The sequence below is a fragment of the Hippopotamus amphibius genome, chromosome 5 (assembly GCF_030028045.1).
Source record: "Hippopotamus amphibius kiboko isolate mHipAmp2 chromosome 5, mHipAmp2.hap2, whole genome shotgun sequence".
Classification (NCBI taxonomy): domain Eukaryota; kingdom Metazoa; phylum Chordata; class Mammalia; order Artiodactyla; family Hippopotamidae; genus Hippopotamus; species Hippopotamus amphibius.
Window position 1 is genome coordinate 121,922,785 of NC_080190.1, and position 19,473 is coordinate 121,942,257.

At 41.1% G+C, this 19,473-nt stretch overlaps 1 protein-coding gene across 4 annotated transcripts in view; it reads left to right on the forward strand.

The window, feature by feature from the left end:
• ASPH (aspartate beta-hydroxylase) overlaps positions 1 to 19,473 on the forward strand; it is a 202,329-nt gene that overhangs the window by 119,519 nt on the left and 63,337 nt on the right. For all 4 annotated transcript variants that reach the window (XM_057736092.1, XM_057736089.1, XM_057736090.1 and 1 more), the window contains 2 exons: positions 10,171 to 10,256; positions 16,594 to 16,680. In XM_057736092.1, the coding sequence (XP_057592075.1) occupies positions 10,171 to 10,256; positions 16,594 to 16,680 (173 nt within the window). The remainder of the gene's footprint in view (positions 1 to 10,170; positions 10,257 to 16,593; positions 16,681 to 19,473) is intronic.

Consider the following 19,473-nt stretch of genomic DNA (forward strand, 5'->3'; position numbering starts at 1 on the left):
GGAGAACAAAAGTCCATTATTCCTTAACTGTAGGAAGCAAAGGAAGCATACACCTCCCTTCTTCCCTTCAATCTTCAGTAAAGGGTGGCAGGTAAGACAGTCTCCGCTGAGTTGCCAAGATTGACCTCTTCTCCCCCTACTATGTACCTACAAGGTAGATACATTACATTCAAGGAAGTGGGCTCAGAGGGGCTCTTTTTGGATCAAACACATTAATTTTCCTTTTTCACAGTTATAACACAAAGACTCCTGCCAGAAGCATGTCTGTGGCTGTCTGCTGATTGGGTTTCTCAACAGCAAATAACATGACCCTCTGTCGATATGAAAGCAGAGTTCTTTCAGACCCTCGTGTGAAGCATAGCAGTAGAATACCTTACACAATTGCCACTTGTAAATGAAAGAGAAGAGAACTGAGGGATCTTACATCCCCAGCCTGTGCCTTGGAGGAGGACTGGTAGGTCTGGGTTTGCTTGCCCTCTACCCAGCAGGAGGAATTTCATCAAAAACCCTAGCACTGAATTCTTGAAGCCTTGAATGTTTCACTCTGTTGTTTCCTTCTTTTTTGTCATTTGCCTTAATTTATAGATTTCCTCACTGCCAGACAAATTTAGAGTAGAGGTTTTTTCCTTACATTGAAATCCATCGTTGATTTTTAAAACAAAAGCAAAATTAACTTCCAGTTCTAACATAGGAAGATTAAAATGTGTAGCGGGATCTGTCTTGGTCTAACTGCTAACTAATATGAATAATGTTGCAATAAAGCATCACATGATTATTTCAGCTTCAGGCTGCATCTCAGGTATGGAGCACATCTTTCTTCAATGTCTTATTTTGGTCTTACTTCTTCCCTTAAATGATTTTGCTTTTTAGATTATTTTTCATTCAATTCCAACTTTGGGTACTTATATCAAAAAGCAGCCCTTCATGTTTTATGTCCTGCTTGAAAACACATAGTAGGATTTAGGGAGCAAGGGAAGTACAGTGGGGTCCCATAGCTCCTTAGTCCTTTGTTGACGCAGGAAATACAAAGGGGATTTATTTGGACAAAATTATTAGCTGCCTGAAATCTCTGCCAGGGAAATGTTTGGCTGTAGAGCAAATCTGGTATCTTAAAAAAAATTAACTCTGGGACTTCCCTGATGGCACAGTGGGTTAAGAATCTGCCTGCCAATGCAGGGGACACAGGTTCGAGCCCTGGTCCGGAAAGATCCCTCATGCTGCGGAGCAACTAAGCCTGTGCACCACAACTACTGAGCCTGTGCTCTAGAGCCCGTGGGCCACAACTACTGAGGCTGCGTGCCACAGCTACTGAAGCCCACATGCCTAGAGCCCATGTTCCGCAACAAGAGAAGCCACCGCACTGAGAAGCCTGCGCACCGAGACAGAGAGTAGACCCCACTCTCTGCAACTAGAGAAGGCCTTCGTGCAGCCACAAAATCCGACACAGGCAATAAATAAGTAAATAAATAAATAAATTTATTAAAAAAATTAATTCCTCAAACATTTACTAATAAGCTAGATCATACACATCTCCCATTGAATTAAAGAGCAGAAATTGAAAGGAAATGAAAACAAGATATTATAGATGGAAGTCCCAATGAACATTTATACAATGTTTTATGCACCTTTATGGTTGGTAGGTGGGGGTCAGATATTATTCCTGTTTCATGGAAGTGAGACTAAGCAAGTCACCTAGGAAAGGCAGGACAGAGGCTCACACCCTGGCCTCCAGACGCCATCCCCTGTGACCTTCCTGCTAAGCCAGGTGTCTCTGTGTAATGTGTACATGCTGGGTCTTTGAGAAACAAAATGAAGGGAAGTCATTGTGACTATTTAACTGCCTTTATCTTCTGAGACAAGTAGTGCAAAGTTCAGCTACTTCCTTACACAACATAATATTTATACTAATACTTAATTCCACTCTGTCATCACTCTCCAGGCACGTAGGAACACCCTGGTTTCTTAACTTTTGGGCCAGGTGCCAGGTATACAACAAAATGGTCAAAAGCATAGACATTGGAGTCAAGACAACCCCCAGCTCCACTCTTGGCTCCTACTGTTGACAATTTGTGCAGCCTGGGTGATTGCACATGTCTAGCAGAGTAAGTGATCAATGAATATCAACTATTATTATCAGCAAATAATTTGACGAGTCATTAAACAGTGACCCAGAACATAAAAGCAAGCTGCTTAGTGAAGTTTTTATGTTCTACTAAAACCAGCTGAACTTTGCAGTCCAAGAACTTACTAGTGAGTTGTCTAGTATTCTGCCATTGTGTTCTAAATTATAAATATATGGAAAAACGAAAATAGGATAAGAAATTACAATCGGTGTTCTCTAAAAAATCCTCAGTGGGGATTGTCTCACACATACCTCGTGTCTTTCTCTTACATCCCTCCTCTGTCCCCTCTTTTGTTATCCGTTGACACTTTTTGGACTAGACCTTCTTTATAAAGCAGGCTACTCTCATGCTCAATTCATTCTCTATCTTGGGTGCTTACAATTTTCTGATTGTTTTTTAAAGAGCTGATAGACCTAAGTTACAAACTGACACTGATATCCCCTTCCGGAATACCTTTTTTTTAATTGAGTTATAATTTACATATAATATTACTTTCAGTTGTACAACATAGTGATGTGATAATTTTAATATATTTTGCAATGATCACCACGATAAGTTCAGTTACCATCTGTCACCAAAGCTGTTGCAATATTATTGACTATATTCTCTGTGTGACATTCCATCCCTGTTATTTATTTTATAGAAGGAAGTTTGTCCTCTTAATCCTCTTCCCCTGTTTCACCCAACCGCCCCAAGCCCCTCCCCTCTGGCCACCACCCGTTTGTTTTCTGTGTCTGTGAGTCTGTTTCTGTCTTGGTTTTTTTTTGTTCATTTGCTTTGTTTTTTAGATTCCACACATATGTGAAATCATGCAGTATTTGTCCTTCTGTGTCTGACTTATTTCACTTAGCATGATACCCTCTGGTCCATCCATGTTGTCACACATGGCAAGATTTCATGGAATATTCTAATTCATTCGTGTTTGTGTGTATTTATATACATCCAGAAACATTTATTGAAGACTTTTTATGGGACAGACCATGTGCTGTGCTGGAAATAAATGATGAGGAAGACAGTTCTTTCCTCACAAAAAATTAACAATCCATCAGGGTGGGGGTGGCGTGGGGAAGAGAGTGTACATTATATATATATAACCATATGGCCAACTTAAACACAGCCTGAAACTTTGCTATTTCTAGAAACAAAGTGTTATATGAGCATAGAAGAAAAAGTTTTGTGTTTTTTTCATGACGATATCATTCGATGACTCCATAGAGGAAACAGCATTTAAACTAGGTCTCAAAAGTTGAAATAGAGTATTCTTTGGTAGAAATAGAGGGAAGGGTTTTCCAGGTCTCCCTGCCTCCCCACCCCTAACCAAAAGAAAACACCATGAGAAAAGTCAGGGAAGTGTCAAAAGTTCATGCGAAATTTGAGAGACTGTGTAAAGGAAATGTAAACTGCTTTACAGGTAAGTAACAGGAGGTGAAAACAGAGTGACCAGGAGCCAATTTGTTAAAGGCAGTAAAGCTGGTTCCAGGAAACAGCTGTGAAAGAGTCATTTCAAGATGTACCTATTTTTCTTGACTAAATACAGCGTTTCGGATAGGTTTTGAGTTGGTGGGGAAAGTTCTCATTTTCTCTCTCTTTCTCAGAGCAAAGTTGAATTAAGGTCCTTAATCAGCTTACAATGTTGTATAAAAAGCAAATGGCAGCCCTGGGCAGAGCAGATGCTTTGGCCCTCAGCGTGGGCAGCTCGAATCCCGCTTTGGGGGGGTGGGGGGGGGGAAGTAGAGCTGTCCACTCTGTCTTTCACATTTTCAAAAGCCCCATTCTTGCTGTGCCACCTCTTACAGTTGGGGTGTACATCCTCTCTCTATAAAACTAAAACTCCCTGAACACACATTTCCGGCCTCTTCTGGCTCTTGAAGCAGGTTCAGTGTCACTAAGGCCACGTCCCCAGGGAGAAAGCATGTCAGTGCATGGGGTCCCTGAGCAATGTCTCCACCATGAGCTTTCCAAAATTCTGGAAAGCCCAGATTCCCATAATAACAACATTCATATATATGAACCAAACCCTAGCATCCAAGCAGGAGGAGATTTTTAGCCTTTGACTTACAAGAAAAATAACTAATGGTGAAAATACAATTTCTCAAACTTGCGATTGATTTACAGAATAAATACTGTACTTTTCCTTCTGCCCGGAATGCTCCTTGTACCTGGGTATATACTTAAGTTCTCAATTTCCCCAGGAAGCTTTCCTTCCCCCCTCCCAAAAAGATTAGTACCACGCCTGGTTCACCCTTAAAATTACCCTCATTCCTCTAAGGGCTCATTATCCATTTTCAGCTTTCTCCCCAGTAAGACCGTAGCCTCCTTGAGGAAGGTTCTGTTGAATTCCCAGCACAATCCTTGAAACAGGGTGGTTTTTTAGCAAGTAGTTGAAAGAATGAATGAACCAGTGAGGAAGGTTGGTTTCAATCCAAAACCTGGGGCCTCCCTCCACTGCTTACAGAGTCACACACAGGAGAGCAGCAGTGGTTTAGTATACTTCAAGAGTAGTCCAAATTTTTTTAAAAATAGAAATAAAAATAAAAATCAGGGTGCTAGAATCCCACTACTGGGCATATACCCAGAGAAAACCATAATTCAGAAAGACACATGTACCCCAGTGTTCATTGCAGAGCTATTTACAATAGCCAGGACATGGAAACAACCTAAATTATTTGTCCATCAACAGAGGAATGGATAAAGAAGATATAATACATATATACAATGAAATAGTACTGAGCCACAAAAAAGGAATGAAATTGGGTCATTTGTAGAGACATGGGTGGACCTAGAGACTGTCATACAGAGGGAAGTGAGTCAGAAAGAGAAAAACAGATATCATATATTATGTGGAATCTGAAAAAATTGGTATAGGTAATCTTATTTACAAAGCAGAAATAGAGACACAGAATATAGAGAACAAATGTATGGATACCAAGGGGGATGAATTGGGAGATTGGGATTGACATATATACACTATTGATACTATGTATAAAATAGATAACTAACGAGAACCTACTGTGTAGTACAGGGAACTCTACTCAGTGCTCTGTGGTGACCTAAAAAGAGGGGATATATGTATTATGTATACCTGATTCACTTTTCTGTACAGTAGAAACTAACACAACATTGTAAATCAACTCTACTCCAATAAAAAAGAAAATAGGGTCCTTGGAGGGTTGAATGAATGGTAAGAAAGAGGCAGAGTCAGCAGCAGAAAAGGTAAGGGGATATTAAATAAGGAAACTATATAGATATGATCAAGAGCTTAATTAAGTCTAGAAGAGTTTTTGTTCTTCCTTTTGTCTTCTATTTGCAGGGAGGAGCCTCTTAAGCACAGCTGAATTTGAATTAGTTCAGATTACCTCCAGGTGGGTTCATGGTTGGCAGGGGGAGAGCTCAAAATCAGATTTAATTTTATTTTTGAAAGCACAGTGTTTTTATGCCCAAATGCTTCTCATACGGATATACCTATAGTAAGAGTCTTCACTGAGAATCATGTGACTAGTCTCTTCCTTATAACGTTTTTCTTAAGTAGGGTCTTGAGGTATAATTTACATATGTAAATTGTAATATACACCATACCTTTTACCATGTGCAGGGCTGAGTTCTGACAGAGGCGTAGACGTCTAGTTACCGTTTCTCCACCACAGTTAGGATCTAGAACTTCGTAACCTCAAAGTTCTCTGGTACCCTTTGTAGTCAGCCTCTTTCCCCAGCCTCTGAAATTACTCATCTGTTTTCTTGCCTGTCAGTTTATCCTCTTCTAAAATGCTGTGTAAAGGGAATCATCCAGTCAGTGGCCTTTTGAACTTGGCCTCTTTCATCTAGCACACTGCATGTGAGATGCAGCCACCTCGTCGTTGCCTGTATGCATATTGTGGCCGAGCAGCCTTTCGTTGTGTGGCTCTACCACAAACATCCGTTCCCCGGCTGATGGACGTTTCGATTTTTTCTACTTTTGGCGGTTACAGCACTGTAGTGAATATGTGCATACGAGTCTCTGTGTGGACACGTGTGATCCTTTCTCTTGGGCAGATAACCAGGAGCAGGATGACTAGAATGTCACACTAAGCATGGCTGTGGGGTGACATGGACAGATTGTGTTTCCGGAAGATCCTGAGGACAGTGTAGTGAGAGAACAGACTGGAAGCAGGGAGACAGGTCAGGAGAGTTGTTTATGGCCAACGTTGCAACTGCTGTCACTAGTCATCAGAGTGGCTCTGGGATATAAGGTGATGCTAAGGTTCTGTGTCTGTTTTTATTGGGTCATCTTTTCCTCCCGTACCACAGTGTGAAAACATCTTCTGTGGACCAAGTGCAGAGGAAAGGGAGTCACCATTTAATTTGTATATAATCTACATGTGTATTATTAGTCTTTTTTCATGCCTTTAATTATTCTTTTATTTTCCTTCTTTTCCATTTCATTTGCTCTTAATGTTTCAACGACGGCAAGGGAAGTCAGGATTTGAAATGAAACCGGTCACTTTCTTTCCTTCTTTGTGGTTTTGGAAAAGGATAAAATACTGATAATGCCAGTGACCCTCCCCCCTCCAAAAAGTACAAAGTTTGATAAAATTTTATAGACAGCTGCTTCCTAAATCATCTTTACAAATCCAAATTCAACAAAATTAACAATCCATGTCAGTACTTCTAGGTCTACTTTGAAAGATTATCAACATGATTTGAAAATTGGAAATGTAAGATTTGTTTGAAGAGATCTTAAGAGAACCAGCCCAAGTCACTTATTTGTAAACAAAAAAACTGAGGCTTAAAGACCCTGAGAGAGTTGCCCCATCCTGTCAAAAACCCTGAGAACCCACTGCTGTTTCTGCAGCAAGACCACATGTTTCCCCAGAACAAAAAGGAACACATCTGTCTGTGCTTTTTTATAATTGGAAAAATTGCCTTAGGCTTTTTATACATTTAAAAATAAAAATAGTCATGATAGGAATAAACCTGAATTTCAAAGAGAGGAGCAATATTAGCAGCTATTAAATAAGAAGGTATGTGAAAATATGGGACAAGGTAATTTCTCTTGGTAACGAGTGCTTTGAGATTTTTAATATTCTATTTTTTTTGTGATGATACTGAAATATTTTTACACTGAGTACAGTATGGCTATTTAACAAACATTTTACTGTTAACTATATATTTTGGTTGTCCTATGCTGCCAATAGTTTTTTTTCCCTGTAAGTAAACCTCATGTTACCTTTAACTGTAGAACATGGGAGATGTGTTTGGGAAAAGCGCTGACGCCAGTAGTTAAACCCTCTGCACAGGTGCCCTCCAGGCTTTCCTGGTCCTGCTGTCGTTCTGCTGACAGACATTTCTGCAAAACCAAAGTGAACAGTTGAAAGATGTAACTCAGCGCTGGGTGACACGACACTCACTCCCACCACTTATAAATTCCCATCTCAGTCCAATGCCGATTCATTTCCCATGTCCTCAGCAAGTATGCTAACATAGCATGGCGTGCTGTTGAAAGTGCCTGCTAGTCACTATTTTTTCAGTCTCTGCTTTACACATATTTTCCAACAATAGGTAGCCTCGGGGTTCGGTGAGAGGAGACGAGAAAGGTGGGATAAACAAATAAAAGAGAGTAGCAGTTTTTAAAAATATACAAAGAGTGATATATGTACCACATCTTCTTAATCCATTCCTCTGTCGATGGACACTTAGGTTGCTTCCACGTCCTGGCTATTGTAAATACTGCTGCAATGAACATTGAAGTGCATGCATCTTTTCGAATTATGATTTTTGCCTAGGAGTTATATACAATGGAGTATTACTCAGCCATAAAAAAAGAACAAAATAATGCATTTGCAGCAACATGGATGGACCTAGAGATTGTCATACTGAGTGAAGCAAGTCAGACACAGAAAGGCAAATACCATATGATATCGCATATATGTGGAATCTAATAAAAGGGTACAAATGAACTTATTTACAGAACAGAAGTAGAGTCACAGATATAGAAAACAAACTTATGGTTTCCAAAGGGGAAGGGGAGTAGGGATAAATTGGGAGATGGGAATTGACATCTACACACTACTGTATATAAAATAGATAGCTAATAAGAATCTGCTGTATAGCACAGGGAACTCTACTCAATATTCTGTAGTGACCTATATGGGAAAAGAATCTCTATATGGGAAAAGAATCTAAAAATAGAGTGGATATATGTATATGTATAACTGATTCACTTTGCTGTACACCTGAAACGAACACAACATTGTAAATCAACTAGACTCCAATAAAAATTTATATATATACGTGTGTGTGTGTGTATGTGTGTGTATACACACATACAAGGAACGAAATGAAAAAAGTGGTCAAGGTGTCAGCCTTATTGCTGATGAAAGCTGAACTGCTTAAATGAACAGGATGGGAGAAAGGGAACAGGGGGACTTGCAGAGATGCCCATGGGCATTATTAGCTCTCAGATACTGAGCACTTATTTTGTGTTGATCACATGCTAGTTGCCCACAGGCAGTGTTATTTAATTCTCAGAAACACTGCTCCATGTTATAGATTAGGGAAGTGAGAGTTAGAAAAGTCTAGCAACAGCTTGGCTTAGGTCACAGGGCTGGGACAGGACAGAGCTGGGACTCAGACCCCTGTGACTCTTAACCACTGAGCCTCCTTCCTTCTGGAGGACTCACTTTTGCACCTGTGGTGGGTGAGGAAGCCACGAGGGAGGGGAGGGGCATAGAGGATGGAAAGTAGGGGAGGGGAGGCTGCAGTTTGTCCTGGTTGGTTGGTTTGTTGGCTTTAGGATGATGGAGACTTCAGCACCAGGAAACATGGACAGGAACTCAGAGGAAAGCCAGAGTGAGGAGACCTACGGAGGAGATGGAGACAGCAGAGTGTGGGCCTGTGGGGCACAGAGTGACCTTAGGAAGGAGAGCTTCTCCTCCTTCATCAGAGGACTGAGCAGAAGGAATTGAATGTGTCCGTTTAACGTCCGAACATTGAGGAAGTTCTCCTTTGTTCTTATTTCTCTCTACCTGGAATATCCGCCCTACCCTTCACAGTCCCACCTGGTCACACCCCCGAGCCCTGTGACGGGATTATTTGCTCTGGTCCACTCCACAGGCCCTGCCAGGTGTGCACCAGCAGGCCCCACCCCTCACCTGCTGTTCCTGACTTCATGCTGGGTCAGCAGAAGGAAATTCACGTTGCATCTAAGACATGGTGCTGCTCTGCAGGGACTTATGGTTTGGAAAGGGACCAAGATAAATACACACATGATTATAGTGGAAGTCCCACGTAATATGGGAAGAACCACCAAAAAAAGACGTGTGCATGGTGCTGAGGACCTCAGAGGGGTGAAGGGGGTGGGGGTGGGAACGGAGCACTCCTCCCTGTATGGAGTGAGTGTGGTTTTGAACTGGTTGTTGAAGGAAGGTATTTTCAACGAATAAGGAATAAGCCATTTTACTTGGAGAAAGTAGCCTCGGAAATGGCACAAAGCTTATTTGGGGAACAAGGAGTGGTCCCATCTGGCTATAGTATGGAATATGCTGGAATTTAGGTCCAGGATGCAATGGAAGGGTCTTGAGTCCTACACAAAGAAATCCTGCTCACTTACGTCCCTCGAGACTAGTTTCCTACTATTATCTGATCGGAAGCACTGTGGATGTGTTCAAAGACTGCTTACAAAGACTGGTTGTAAGCAGTCTTTTGGGCTAGGCCAAGGAATTGATCATAAGAGTTTAGAAATCATACCAACCACGTTTATTCCAGAAATCAGGTCACTATCTATCCTGAGAGTTTCAGGATGTCAGTATCCACCCAGTCTCCCAAGAACACCTCCGACCATATGAGTAAAAGGGCCAGGTCGTCTCCCTGTGGCTTGGCAGTTACTGACTGGATCATCCTGGGGGTGGGCAGCGGAGCCATGTGAAAACTGAGCCAGGAATGTGCTTGGTCTTCCAGTTATAGGCTCAGGACCAATGCTAGGTTTCTTACTATTTTCATAAATCACTAATCTCAAGAACTATTTCTAGACAAAAAAATAAAATTAAAGTTAAAAACCTCTCTTTTCTTTCAGTGAAGAAAAAGAAGCCTAAGCTATTAAATACATTTGATAAGACTATTAAAGCTGACCTCGATGCTGGGGAAAAACTCCGTAAAAGGGTAGGTGATGTTTTATTTTTCGCAGAAACATGCAATGGTTTCGTTGTTAAATAAACTCAGGCATTACTCTTGATTTGTTTTTTAAAGGAGCTGTAAGAGAAACAACCTTTGACTAGAATGGATTTTTCCCCAGGGAGATCAGCATCTTACGTGGAGTGAACCAAATGAAAAGAAAAACTGCAGCTGTAGTGGCCAAATAGAACTTTACCTTCAGGCCAGGCGACTTGGGAGTCAGCCCCTTCCATCACAGTCTAGTTGTGTGCCTTTGGGCAAGTCACTTGGTCCGTCTTGAGCCTCCATTTCCTTATTTTATAAAATGAAAATAATACATACTCTTCCTACTTCCTGCTTGGTTTTTGTAAAGATCCAATGAGGTAAGAGATTAAAAAAAAGCATCCGTACTGTCAAGGACCATACAGTAGGGATTTTCATTTTAAAGCACCTCGATGCAAAAAGAAAGAATGGTTGGTACAATATTCTGGATAGTTACTATTAGGTGAAATGGTATTAGGCTTAAGATTCTTCTCACTTGGGTTTAACCTCACATACCTCCAGTTTCTAGGGTGACTAATGTTTTTCTTTGTCATCAGTTAATTTGAATATTATTTGCATTCATTTCTGGATATCACAGTTTTTTTTTGAAAACCGTGAATCGACCCTAGATTGAAGTTATCTGTTCTCTTAACTCTTTCATACTCCCTAGTTATTGGGCCAAATATTTATTATAATGTATTAAATGACATCTTCACTGAATCATCTACAGGCAGACCTCATTTTATTCTGCTTCACCTTATTGCGCTTCACGGATACTGGTTTTTTTTTTACAAATTAAAGGTTTGTGGCAGCCCTGCGTCAAACAAGCTTATGGGTGCCATTTTTCCAACAACATTTGCTCACTTCGTGTCTCTCTGTCACATTTTGGTAATTCTCACAATGATTTCTAATCCTCCGCCAGCAAAAAGATTCTGACTCTCTGAAGTCTCAGCTGATACTTCGCATTTTTTAGCAATAAAGTATTTTAAATTAAGGTGCATGCATTGTTTTTCTAAACATAATGCTATTGCACACTTAATAGACTACAGTATAAGGTAAACATAACTTTCACATGCACTGAAAACCAGAACATTCATGTGACTTGCTTTATTGCGGTGTTTGCTTTATTGTGGTGGCCCGGACCCAAACCTTCAAGATCTCCAAGGTCTGCCTGTACTTGTTCTCTACTCTGTACTTGAATTTATACTTGAATATTAAACTAATACTCATTAGTTTTCCTGTAATGTGGTTTTTAATCAGTAGGCATTAGCTGCAAAAAAAAAAAAATAAGGCATAAGGGGACTGTCATAGGTATGCAATAGTAAAAACACCCGAGTTAGGCCCTGAAGTGGGATGAGAATGCACTTCCCTCGCATTTATTGGAAAAGTCCCAACAAGCATGGAGACATCTTTAGCATTAGGCAAGACTCCCAAACCAAAGCCTGACTCACCCTCCTCTGCAGCGGATACACATGTAGTAACTCCAAAGAATGCTGCAGCAAAGTCTTTGTTCATTAAATTAACATCAAATCATTTCTGTGTCTATTTTGTTTAACTTTATAAAATGAAGCCATCTACTGTTTGTTGAAATTTTGCATTTTTTAATAGAAAGGAAGCAGGAATCTTTTTCCCTATCGCCTTGTTTGGCATTCTGCACTTTCTCTGTGCTATATGCCCTTGATGAAAATGGGAGGTGCCTATTTCACAGGTGACTTTAGGGATAAAGAAAAAACGAACAGCTTTAAAGAAGGATTTTTATGTAATTATAATGAATGGTAGAGAAGGGCTCAGTTATCAAGGGGCAGATAAGTCAGTGAAACATAAAGGTGCTGGAACAATCCATGGGGTATTCTCCAGTTCTTGCTTATTTGGAGAAATTATGATGCTTTCCTCAAGCAGCACTGTGGATCTATAACAGGGTAAATAAAGGAGGAAGAGGTGGCCACAGAGGCAATTCTTGCTTCTGAAGCAATAGGGAGCGTGTTATTGACTGAATCGTCAGCGTAATTAAGTTTTTTAGGGTTGTTTTTATAGCTGGTATTTTCAAATAATGCAACCGACTGCACTGGGATTGCTGTGGCCCGAAGGTGTGCCCTGGTCAGAGGAGGCTCAGTCTCAGGTCACACCCTTGTTTCAGATACTACATGACCTGAAAGTATGAGGTCACTTTATTTTTCCTCCAAAAATGCATAGATCATATTTCAATCATCTATTTTTAAAATGATATTTCTTGTTTAAAACTCCTCCTTATGCCCCAGAAAAAGGATTTGACATGGTATACTGAAATATCCATTCACTTGTTGAAATCATTTTTTATTATTGTATGATAAGTGGAGGAAAAAAGAGAAAGAAGGGAAAACTTAATAAAGCCAGAGTAAGGTCGACACACGGAAGTTTACATCACCAGCTCTACGTGGTGCTGAGAATGAAGTTAACTGTGGGCAGAGCAGGGAAGGGGCAGACGTCACACTGTCAGACGAATACCGGTCCTCAGAGTAGCTGTTCTGCACCAAGTCCAGAGAGGAACCTTCTGCCACAGATCTTCATAAAGGGCCCAGTGATGGATGGCACAGCCTCCTCCCTAGTGTCACACCCGCGAATTCTACGTGACCTCTATGGGGTGTGTCTTAATGTCCTTCAGCACAGCCCATTGGCCTCATGCCAAAACAGGGTGGGGGTGGAGGGCAAGTACACACCTCTCCAGTGCACTGTCTTGGTCCTAGGTTAAAAAATAAGCTATGCTGAAGAACAAATGATTTTCAGGCAATTCTTCACGAGCCTTCTATCTTATAGTTGAGATTTTTAAGAAGAATTGTGTAATAGTGTCAGGAGCTATATTCTCCACTAAGAACCCGGGGAAGGGAAATTTTTTCAGGCTAAAAGCAAACACATTTACTTTGCCAGACAGCTGGGGTGAGGGCAGGGCTGATGGTTCCTTAGGAAAGGCACAGTGCATCTGTGTTAAGGGATCCAAAGGGTGCCTAGGACAGAGCCAAAATTTTTCATTATTTTTATAACTTTGATGGCCAAGTAAGGAAGTGCTAAGCTGGGAAAAATACTTTAGCAGATTTGTTATGAATACTGTTAATCCTATGGTTTAAATCTGGAAATGGTGCATTTAGCATCATTTTCACAAAAATAGCCTCAACATTTGCAATTTAAGTTGCATAAGGCATGTGATAGGCTGAAAATAGTCCCCCCAAAGATATCCGTGTCCTAATCCCTGGAACCTGTATATGTCACTGTGTTTGGAGAAAGGGTCTTTGCAGATATGATTAAGTTAAGGGTCTTGAGATGGGGGATTATCCTGGATTGTCTAGTTGGGCCCTAAATTCAATCACATGTTTCCACATAAGAGAGAGGCAGGGGGGAATCTGATACAGACAAAATAGGAGAAGACACACACAGAGAGGAGAAGGGAATGTGAAGACGAAGTGGAGGTTGGAGTGATGCATCCACCAGTCAGGAAATGCAGTCGGGAGGCAAGGAGCAGAGTCCCTCCTAGAGCCTCTGGAGGAGGAACGGCCCTGACCACATCTGGATTTCGGCCCCAGGGAAAATGATTTTCGACTTCCATTCTCCAGAAATGTGAGAGAATGAATTTCTGCCGTTTTATGCCACCAAGTTTGTGGTTGCTTATTACAGCAGCCACAGGAAACTCATACAGGGTAATTAGTAAAAAGTCACATGGGAAAAGATATTTAACATGAATGCTTCATCCCTTAAAATCATTCATGGAAGAAATAAAATGGTGGTTTTAGAAACGTATCCAGAATATACAAAGAGCTCTTAAAATTCAATGATAAGAAAACAGACAACCTGATTTAAAAAATGGGCCAAAGACCTTAAAAGACAATTCACCCACGAAGATATTCAGATGGCAGATAAGCATATGAAAAGATGCTCCACCTCGTATGTTATCAGGGAAATGCAATTTAAAATAAAATGGATACATTACACACCTATTAGAAAGGCCAGAATCTCAATCACTGACAACACCAACTGCCGATGAGGATGTGGAGCAACAGAAACTCTCACTCATTGCTGGTGGGAATGCAAAATAGTACAGCCACTTCAGAAGACAGTTTGGTGGTTTCTTACAAAACTAAGTATACTTTTAGCATATAATCTAAAAATCTTGCTCCTTGGTAGTTATCCTTGAAAACCTAGGTTCTCACAAAACCTGCACATGGATCTTTATAGCAGCTTTCATAATTGCCCAAACTTGAAAGCAACCAAGATGTTCTTCAGTAAGTGCATGGATAGATAAACTGGGGTATAGCTAGACAAGGAAATGTGATTCAGCACTAGAAAGAAATGAGCTACCAAGCCATGAAAAGATAGGGAGGAAGCTTAAATGCATTTTACTGAGTGAAAGAAGCCAATCTCAATAGGCTGCATACTATATGATTCAAACTATATGACTTTCTGGAAAATGCAAAACTAGGGAGACAGTAGATACATGTCATTATATATTTGTCCAAACCCATAGAATGTACAACACCAAGAGCGAACCCTAATGTTAAACTATGGACTTTGGGTGATTTCAGTGTGTCTTTGTAGGTTCATCAATTGTAACAAATGTACCACTGTGCTGAGAGATGTTGATTATGGGGGAGGCTGTGTACGTGCAGGGATAGGAGATATATTGGAAATCTCTATACTTTCCTCTCAATTCTGCTGCAAACCTAAAACTGCTCTAAAAAAAATAAAGCCTTTAAAAAAAGTTAATATTGTGAGAGGCACAGCATATTTTAAATAGTGATACAATTATTTCTGACAATAAGTATAACTTAGAGAATATGTTCCTGGCTTGATTTATCTCAGCCTCCAAATCCTCATTCTTTTTGCATTAACCTGTCCATCAGGTAAGAGACTTACCTGGGACAGGCTTTGTTATCTCATGCTGTCTCAGACATCCTCCCCACATCACAATAATAATAACAGTTAACATTTTTTCAATGCTTTCCATGCTCTTTGCAGCAGCTATAAGCATTTTGTATGTGTTATCAGAGTTGACCTTCACTGTCACCCCAGAAGGTAGTCAAGTACCCTCATTGTCCCCATGTCACAGATGAGGCATATAAAGCAAAGTCATAAGTAACTTGCCAGGAGTCACACACCTCCTAAGAGGTGGAGCCCAGAGTCGAGCAGTCACTCTGGCTCTGGAGCCTGCAATCATGACTGCTCCTGTGTGCATATGTTGTCCCCAGACCCTCAGTGCCACTGATGGGCATGTGACAGGGGAAAAAAAAAAAAACCCCTCTTCCATGATTTTAAGGACTTTAATATGGATGTTGCCTGGCTCTATTTAGTCAAGTTGTGGAGAAGTAGGTGTCAGTAACGATCTGGCTTGCTGAGCCCAGCCACGTTTGAGAGGTAAACTTCATTGTTGTGAAAACTCACTGGGTGAAGGTCCCAACATACCAACCATGGTGAACATGCACTTATGTGGGGAATGAATGCATTTATGGATTAATAGGCAGCTGAAGTGTCTGGTAAAGTTCAACTCAGAAAAATCCATCTCCCTCTATGGGTCCAATATCCTGATGTGCTGGCTGTCATTAGACACCAGGAGATGTGTGTTTCTCCCTGTGGATGGACTGATGGGGGAGAAACCATCAGTCACCCCCATGCCAAGGCCCTCAGCAAGCTTACCTGCTACACATCCTCCATTTCTGTTTGCACAGTGGTGGTCAGAGACGTACCACTGGTGCTTGGACTGGCTTCTTAAGGGCTTTGGAGGGGTCACGTGACATGGAGGCAGTGAGGTGCTCCAGCAGCCAGCTGAGCCAAATAACCCTGATGGTCAGTGGATGACATCCTGTGTGCTTATTCCCACTGAGAATGCCCTCCTCATTGCAGATCCCAGACATTCCAGCTGCCAACAGTGTTCTTCCCCCAACTTAAATCCTAAATTTTTTTTAAGAATGCACGTAGGAACTTCGCATGTAGAGAGAAAATGCAATTTCTTTTTTTTTCTTTTTTCAATTTTTATTGGAGTATAGTTGATTTACAACATTGTGTTATATATAGTAGTGTGTGCAATTTCTTTAACAAAGACTCATAGTATATCATTTGTCAGGTATCTCCCTTTTAAAAAATAAAATATATTTATGTTCATTTCTAGTTCTGTGTTTGCCATGATGCAGTTAATTATTTAAAATCTTAAGATAAAATCATCTTAAACTCAGAAAGCAGTCCAGAAATTTGGACAAAATTACTTGGCAAATATTAAATAACTATACTGAATAACATTATGCATTTGAATTTACTGTATTATGTAATTGCCTCTTCCTAACAGGGAAAAATTGAGGAAGCAGTACATGCATTTGAAGAACTAGTTCGCAAGTACCCTCAGAGTCCCGGGGCGCGATATGGGAAAGCAAAGGTATGCTGAAACCCTGCTACTTAGGACACTGTTTTGATGTCCTTATGTTCTGTATAATTGGATTTTCAAACCTAGTATTTGCACTTTATTTTTCTCTTCTAACTTGTCTACAGAATCAATTTCTCATGCATATGCATAAATCCAAGCAAGAAATACCCTTTTAAGCAAGACAATGAATTATTGCTATTTTGTACTGGTGAATTTAGTAACATATTTTTGCTCCCCCTCCATCTGGCTTCTCTCTGGTTTTGAAAAGAAAATAAAGAATAACACTTTGGACACTGATTTCCCATCACCCTCATGTTTGTTCCATTTAGACTCACCACCTAGTTTTTACTTCTTTAGAGGTTTAAAAACCTAATTTTATCACTAGAAGTTGCAAAGTATGCTTAGGAAAGACTTTTAAAATATAAAGTGGGGCAGACTTTGTTCTCTCTGTGGTTTCTGTCAGCTGACTCATTTCTTACCACTTACCTTCTCCCCAGCTCCACCCCCCAATTTCTCCTTTCTCATTGGATTTTCTCCATCTTCCAGCTCCTCAATTCATGAGGCTTCTCCATGTCCTTCTGTAGCTGAGAAACCCTCTGTGGGCCACTTACTGTTTTAGGCCCTGGAATTATCATAAAGAACACTAGAGGTCTCTGTCCTTGTGGCGCCTATGTTCCAATGGAAGATATTTTTAAAGTTTCTTACTCACAATGTTTGCAGTGAAAGCCCACTCTGGCAGGCCCTGTTCTAGGTACTGCAGACGCAGCCATCAACAAAGCACATGGCGTTTTCATTGTAATGGAGAAGACAGTGCATGAGACATAGGAGAAAATCTCTTGCTTGTTACTGGATACTTTGTCAGGAGACAAAAATAAATCAGAGCATGGTTGGATAGGGTGGCAGGAAAACATCTCACTGAGGAGGTGATGTTTGACCAAAACCCTGGAATTTTTATAAATAAATATATATTTAAAGAATAGTAGAAGTGTTAAAAATAAATATATTAGAACATCTTACATGATAATGCATGCCATAAAGAAAAGAAGGTCATGGAATAAAGAACATGTTACTAAGGTTTTTTGTTTGTAGGTGGTGTGATTGAGAGTGACACAGACACTTAAGATAATAATGTGATAAGAAAAGTCCTCCCTAGGGAGGTGACAAGTGGCTGAAACATGACAAGGTTGAGGAAAGAGCTGTCCAGGCAGAGGGAACAGCCTTGGCTTGACCTGCTGGAGGACAGGAGGAGGGGCGTGCTGAGGCCTCCAAGATTGTATTCTCTGAGCACTGGTAGCCCTTAGAGGGTTTGTGCCCATCTGGTGGGGTTTTTTTGTTGTTTTTTTCTTTTTTAAAAAAAAATTATTTATTTTTATTTATTGGCTGTGTTGCGTCTTTGTTGCTGCACATGGGCTTTCTGTAGTTGTGGCGAGCAGGAGTTACTCTTCATTGCGATGTGCAGGCTTCTCATTGCGTTGGCATCTCTTGTTGTGGAGCATGGGCTCTAGGCGTGCGGGCTTCAGTAGTTGTGGTACACAGGCTCATTAGTTGTGGCTCATGGGCTCTAGAGCTCAGGCTCAGTAGTTGTGGTGCAGGGGCTTAGTTTCTCCATGGCATGTGGGATCTTCCCAGCCCAGGGCTCAAACCTATGTCCCCTGAATTGGCAGGCAGATTCTTAACCACTGTGCTACCAGGGAAGCCCTGGTGTTTTTTTTTAATAACGATCGCTTTGGTTGCTGGGTGGAGAATGGATTATGGCAGCACAAGTAGAAGCCAGAAGGATGGGAGACCATTGCAGGTATCCTCTAGATGCACTGGCTCAGGTTGGTTGTGGCCATGGAGACGGGGCACAAGGGTGGACAAATGCAGAGCTGAGAGGGCTTGATGATGGATTAGATGTAAGGGTCAGAGAGAGGACTCAAGCGTGACTTCGGGGCTTTTTTTTTTTCTTTTGGCCATGCACTGCAGTTTGTGGGATCTTAGTTTGCTGACCAGGGATGGAATCCGTGCCCCTGGCAGTGGAAGCACAGAGTCCTAACCCCTGGACCGCCAGGTGATTCCTGACTTCGGGGTTTTTGGTTTGGCCGTCTAAGGAGAGGATAGTGCCAGTTACTGACCAGGGAAACTGGTGGATAAACAGGTTTGGGGAGGTACAAAATCAAGCATTTGCATTTGGTACTGTGATGTTTGTGATGCCTGTTAGAGACGCACATGTGCGTGCCAAGCAGACCATTGGAGTTACGGAGTCTGGAACTCCTGGTAAAAGCCAAGGCTGATGTACAGATGCCAGGCAGTAAATCTCCTCCAGCCCTGCCTGGGGGGAAGAGACTGTCAACCCTGCTGGGAAACGGCAGATGCAGAGCTGCAGAAATTTTCCAGACCCAGGAAAAGCTGACAACACCCCTTCGGAAGGGGCATTGCCATCACTTGTGGGTGACTCTTACATGGAAACTAACACATCTAGAGATAACACGAGTATGCTTTGCTCTGAACTCAAGGTGGCAGCCACTTGAAATCCAGATGCTCAAATTCTTCCTGTCTTCCCCTTAAAAATTTATTCAATTTGTATTAATTCAGTTTTAATAAATAAAATGTGTGAAAATTTAATGTAAAGAAGTTCCTTTTATTCATGCTGCAATACAGACTCGGTTTAGCAGACAGCAATTGTATCATTGCTATAAATTCATTCGGCAGTAGTCCTCCAAAATTGGTGAATTGTATTGTTATTAAGCCAGAGAGGATGTGTTTGTTACCAAAAGATCATGCCTATTCAATTAAGTGATTTTGCCGCTAGTTCTGGCAGTCATT